The sequence below is a fragment of the Setaria italica genome, chromosome III (genome assembly GCF_000263155.2).
Source record: "Setaria italica strain Yugu1 chromosome III, Setaria_italica_v2.0, whole genome shotgun sequence".
NCBI classification, from domain to species: domain Eukaryota; kingdom Viridiplantae; phylum Streptophyta; class Magnoliopsida; order Poales; family Poaceae; genus Setaria; species Setaria italica.
Window position 1 is genome coordinate 50,271,866 of NC_028452.1, and position 5,580 is coordinate 50,277,445.

The following is a 5,580-nucleotide window of genomic DNA, read 5'->3' on the forward strand; positions in this document are numbered from 1 at the left end:
TGGCCTGAACTCTCTCCATCTCGCCGTCACCCTAACCTCACCCTCTCGAAACCCTAGAGATGTGTTGCGGCAGGGAATCGCGAGGAAAAGAGGGGTAGGAAGGGGAGGGAGGCGGTAGCTAAATGGGCCAGACCTAACACAGGCCCAACTCATCACTCGCGTTGGGCTTCTTGCGCGGGTGGTGGTTATTTCTTTCCAGCAAAATAGTCATACTGATCCCTAAATTTTGCACCGAGGGTAAGCTTCGTCCCTCAACTTTCAGATCAACTTTCATTTTTCATCAAACTCATCCTTATACTGATATGTGGCTCCATATTAGTATAAAACTAATACAAAAGGTCCATTTTACCCTTAGGTCCCGTTTGGATCCCTTCATTTTGAGGAATTGGAGTCTACTTAATGGAGTAGGTTATTTGTCTTAGAATGTGGCATTCCACAACTTTCCAAAGTTTCAATATAAGCCTATCTTAAATTTATGGGGGTGGGAGATGGAAATTGATTCTATAGATCCTCGTACTATGTTTCTAATATGCAACTTATAGCACGCTCTTCGACTTGCTTCCCTATCGCAAAAGTGCAGCACATAAATATCTCTCCCATATGACCAACAATAATATACAAATATATTCCACATACAACTATATTAGTTTAATTAATTTGTGTCTAAATTATGATTATTAGAATGAATTTCAATTCGAAGGATCCAAACGGGACCTTTAACTCTTTTCTCTGTTCAATTTCAACCTTTAGAACTACAATACGTATGATCCAAAATAAATATGAGGATACGTATGTTTGTCAAGGGAGTATGAAACGTATCACGAGTATGTGAGCACATGTTGATTTTAAAATATACCTACACACATTGAGTTGTATATATACCAAAATAATATGAGTAAATACTTGTTTGAGTACATATATTTTGCCTATCAAATTCGTATGAGCACACATGAATGACTTTAAATAGTATGAGTAGATACACTTTTTAGAAACCATACTTTTTAGAAACCATATTTTGTGTTAGTTTAAAAAATATATTGTTATGTGTATGTATTAAGGGAGTATGAGCACATATATGTTTGACATAGATGAGGCAAGGGTAAAATGGATGTTTTGCATTAGTCTTATATCAACATAGAGCACCACATCAATACAAAGGTGAGTTTGACTCAAAAATGAAAGTTGAAGGATTAAATTGGTCAATTTGAAAGTTGAGGTATCAAGTTGACCCTCCGTGTAAAGTTTAGGGACCAAAGAGTCCAACCTTAAAACTAAAACCTCGTGTTCACACTTTAAAATTTTAAAGAAATTGATCAAAATTTGTTGGAGATGACTTAGTATGACGATCACCTACTTTGTGCAAAGTATCACAGTTGGACTTATATGTGGGCTCCGCGTCAAGAGTCGGACCTAAAACTAAAACCTTGCGTTTACACCTTAAAATTTGAGAGAAATTTATCGAAATTTGTTAGAGATGACTCAATTTGATAGTCCGCTACTTTTGTGTAGGGTAGTGTGACTAAATCTACATATGGGTCCCACATCAAGAGTTGAACCTTGAAACTTAAACATGTGAGTTAAACTCATACAGACCCAAAGGAAAAAGAAGAACCACTTTCAACCCGTATTTGTGATATATCCAACCCGCTCCAATCCATTGGATACTAAAATCTATTTTCACCCATTAAAACACAACCCGCGTTACAACCCACCCCATTAGCCGGCCTAATCGGATCAATCTGCCTCTGTGCTCTAGATGAATCCGGTGAATCCCTTCAGCTCAGTTTTAATGCATTAAGAGATGATATGGAAATAAGAGCAAAATGGAAACTGTAAAAGAGATCGAGACCACTGTCACTGGCATCACAAAGCATGTCAACGCCTTAATTACCTCGGTGCTGCCCTTTCCATGTACCGCTGGTGAACTTTCTGAAGCCTTGTCCGTTTTGCAGGACCATGTATGTAAAAGGAAAATAAAACAAACAGGAAAATAAAGAAGATGGAGACACCATCAAATGCAACTATTAATCACTAACTGCAAGCAGTGGTAAGGTACATCTAGTATGGAAGCAGCAGGACACCAGTAAAAGTCAAATACATGTCTGTCTTGAGCAACGATCAGGGCATATCAATTTAAGTTACCCATAGCATGCTGGGTTACAAAAAGAACATCCCAATCTTCCTCAAGTGCCCATCAAGCACTGAATGTGGTGCCTGTCATGTTCATTATACAGGACGGAAGAGATCCTATCCTAGATGAGTTACAAGAAATCTCCGTATAGGAGTATTACAAGCATAGGACTCATGGTCCAGATAGAATCCTCGTACATGTATGTCTACAACTTAGGATAGCTTCATGTTCAGACAAAGATATATACGTACTAGCTACAACTTAGGCAGCTGACACAGGGCACTCATGAATTGTTCTTGCAAATCAACATAGATTCTACGCCTCCCCATCGAGCTCGTATATATGTGAGCTCGATCCTCCTCGTCATCCAATTGGAGCTCAGCGTACCCTACCCTGCTTTGTCTTCCTCCTTTTCCCGCCTTTCTCTTCCCATCCGGCGTCCACCACCAGCATCTCCATCGCCTCGTCGCCCTTGGTCTTCAACGTCTCGTCGCCCTTGGGCTTCTTCGTCCACCCCTCCTTCTTGGGTCCCTTGTGCTTGCGGTGGCGCTTATTACGTGCGACGCTGTCGCCCGCCACCTCCTCCTCGAGCTTGGCACGCTCGGCGGCCGCGCCGGAACACCTTGCCGACGACCTCCTCTGTCCCCAGGGACAGATGAGCCCGAATTCCAAGTGTAAGTGAGAAGGCTAGCTGCAAATTCCCGTGATCAGCTAAACCTTGCTACGATGTTACCTTTTCCCTCTACTACAGACAAGAGAAGATGAGTCATCACGGGACAACAGCAGGAAACCATGCCACAGCTCAGATCAACATGTCACGCACGGCCTCCCACCTGACCTCCTCGAAGATCATGGCCTCGATGCTCTGCCCCACCTGCCGGGCCTCCTCGTCGCCGGCGACGTGTCGTCTACATTCCCGCGCTGACGCGGACAGGTCGAGCGCCACCAGAGTCGGGATCCGGGAGATGTCGGCCGCGATCCTCTCCCAGCCGGAGACGGTGGCCCGCTCCATCTCCTCCAAGGAGGGCTCGCCGCTCTTCCTCTGCAACCTCTTCTTGCTGTTGCCCTCCACTTCCACCTCCAGTGCGCGAATCTTGCCGTTGCTGGTGGCGAAGAAGGTGGAGCACGGCGGGGTGGCGGCGCCGGGAAGGTCGTGGTCGGATGGCGGCGAGCTCGCTGAGGTCGACGCATTGTCGTCGCTGTCATCATCCCCTGTATCAGTTAAGGAAGAAAACAGAAGTGGGGTTACGAAGCAGGCCGGAGACGGCGGTAACTGGCAAGAAAATTACAGTGTTGCAGTGACAAATTTGTTGGTGGTAAAGAATCAGTGCGCTTACAATGGCTAAGCACGGGCGACTCCTCGTCGTCGGAGTGCAGGTCCAGCACGGAGACCGGGCTGAGCTGCCTCCCGCAGTCCTCCAGGGCGTCATCGCCGCCGTCGAGCCCAGGCTCACTAACGACGTCGCAGCGGTCGGCAATGTCTCCGGCGCGCGGCAGGCGGCGGAACCTCTGGCGCGCGCCGCACCTGAAACAGCCGGCGAGGTCCGCCCACTGCAGCAGAGCCTTCCTCGCGGTCTTGTAGCCACCGCCGCCGCCGTCGCTGACGCTTGGCCGCTTCCTGACGGCGCACAGCTCGCGCAGGCGGCGCCCGCAGGCCTGGACGGGCGAGCGGCGCTGCGGCGTCTTGAGGAGGAACGGCTCTTGCTGCTCCTGGAGCAGGTCCGAGAGCCGCCTGGCGCCGTAGCAGTTTGTGGCCATTGGCTTGGCTCTGGCCTGGGCCGGAGAAGGAAGGAAGGCGATGCAGAGAGCAGAGAGAAGCGCGCCTGCCTTTGTTGCAGGGGCACCTGTATCAGTGGGTAGCAGGACACGACGAGACAGAGACGATGATGCTTGCTCCCTCTCTCTCGCATGGCACAGGGAACACAAAAGTGCATGGAGCATTGGAGCCATGCATGGACTCGTCTCCTCTGGATGGCGACTCGACTCGACTGCTGTCTTCTCCTCCTCCCAGCCTACAAACACGTAAAGCTTGGTAGCAAAGCAAAAGGGTCTCTCCGCTGACTGGTGCTTCTGCAACTATATTCCACTGTGTGTGCGTGACAGAAGCGTGAATTGAGTTCCCCCTCCTAGGTTGGTGGTGGTAGTTGCAGCAGCAAAGGAAAAGCAAAAGGATTCATGAACTTTGGTCTGATGCTGATGGTGTATGCTCAACAGAGAGCAAGCCGGCCGGCACTTTGAGTGGAGTGGCGACCTCTGTTTCTTTTTTTTTTGTGTGTGTGTGTTGTGTTCTCCTATGCTGTATATACAATGCAAGTGATTAAACAGGCTTATGCAACGAACAGTCAGCGTTCAGGAGACGAGAGATTCAACAGAATTCTGGGTTCATCCGTACTACTACGAGCGAGCGAGTGATCGTCTCTGTAGACTGTAGCCTATCCGAGCAGCATCTGATCAGGGAAGGGAAGCAAAAGGCAACTAGTACTACTGAGACAGATGGGGCAGAGCAGACCCCGGCGGGGACGACAGCTTTTACAGATGGCCTGCTTCTCAGATCAGATCACAGACCATCGGGGCCAATGGCCACGCCTGCACCATGCTTGCTTCATGTCACTTGCAGTTGCAGCTACCATCAGTGAAGCAAGCCTATCACTGCTCTGTTTAGATATAGTGTGTGTATAATAATATTTATGAAAAAAAATTAAAATAATTTACAATTTGAAATGAAGGGAGTAGTTTAGTTTGCAGCTCTATAAATGAATCTGCTGCGGTTAATGAGTTGTGCACATTCAATTTTTTCTTCACAAACTTGTGCAGGCGCGGTGATGTTTGCTGCTGCTCGGCACTTGCTAGTGTTTGCTTCGTTCATCCTATCTTTTCCCCAAGCAGGCAAGGCAAGCAACGTTGGCTGCCGACTTGTCTAGTCGAATGACGAGAACGGTTCGCAGCCTGGCTGCAGAAATGAAGAGAATGAAGCAAATATTTGAATGGGCTGCTGGTTCTGAACGATCCTGCTGTACTCCGAGTAGCTGGTTTGCTGCAGTGCAAGATCTTTTCTCCACTCTCATGTCTATTCTGTCTGCCTGTCTGTCCACTGAACGAAACTGAAAGCAAGCAGCTTTCCTTCCTTGCAGCTGCACCAACCTTGGCAACCAGCTGCCAGGCTCGGAGGAACCATAGCAGAATAGCTGTGCAGTTCTAATGCATTATTAAAATAATCCAGTACATAGGCCTTGTTAACAAGTTCCCAATTTGGGAGTGGCAAAATTGACATTTTTCCATAAATGCGCAACTGTAGTATTTTGTTTGTATTTGTAAATTATTGTCCAAACATTGACTAATTAGGCTCAAAAGATTCGTCTCGCAAAGTACAACGAAACTGGGCAATTAGTTTTTGATTTCGTCTACATTTAGTACTCCATGCATATACATGTACCGCAAGTTTGATGTGA

General features: G+C 47.3%; 1 protein-coding gene across 3 annotated transcripts; it reads right to left on the reverse strand.

Moving 5' to 3' along the window:
* Positions 1 to 2,157: 2,157 nt before the first annotated feature.
* On the reverse strand, positions 2,158 to 4,445 carry LOC101762833. Of its 3 annotated transcripts, none has more exons than XR_002676813.1 (3): positions 3,469 to 4,444; positions 2,865 to 3,343; positions 2,158 to 2,770 (listed from the first exon to the last, which is right to left on the reverse strand). XR_002676813.1 is itself a non-coding variant. In XM_012844689.2 (3 exons), exons 1-3 carry the CDS (start codon positions 4,079 to 4,081, stop codon positions 2,861 to 2,863), a joined length of 1,008 nt encoding a protein of 335 aa, XP_012700143.2. In that variant the 5' UTR covers positions 4,082 to 4,445; the 3' UTR covers positions 2,158 to 2,860. The 3 variants fall into 3 exon arrangements, 2 of the variants coding, with proteins under 2 accessions (XP_012700143.2, XP_012700142.2); XM_012844689.2 differs by having other exon boundaries at positions 2,158 to 2,876; positions 2,965 to 3,343; positions 3,469 to 4,445; XM_012844688.2 differs by having other exon boundaries at positions 2,158 to 3,343.
* Between the last annotated feature and the right edge of the window lie 1,135 nt (positions 4,446 to 5,580).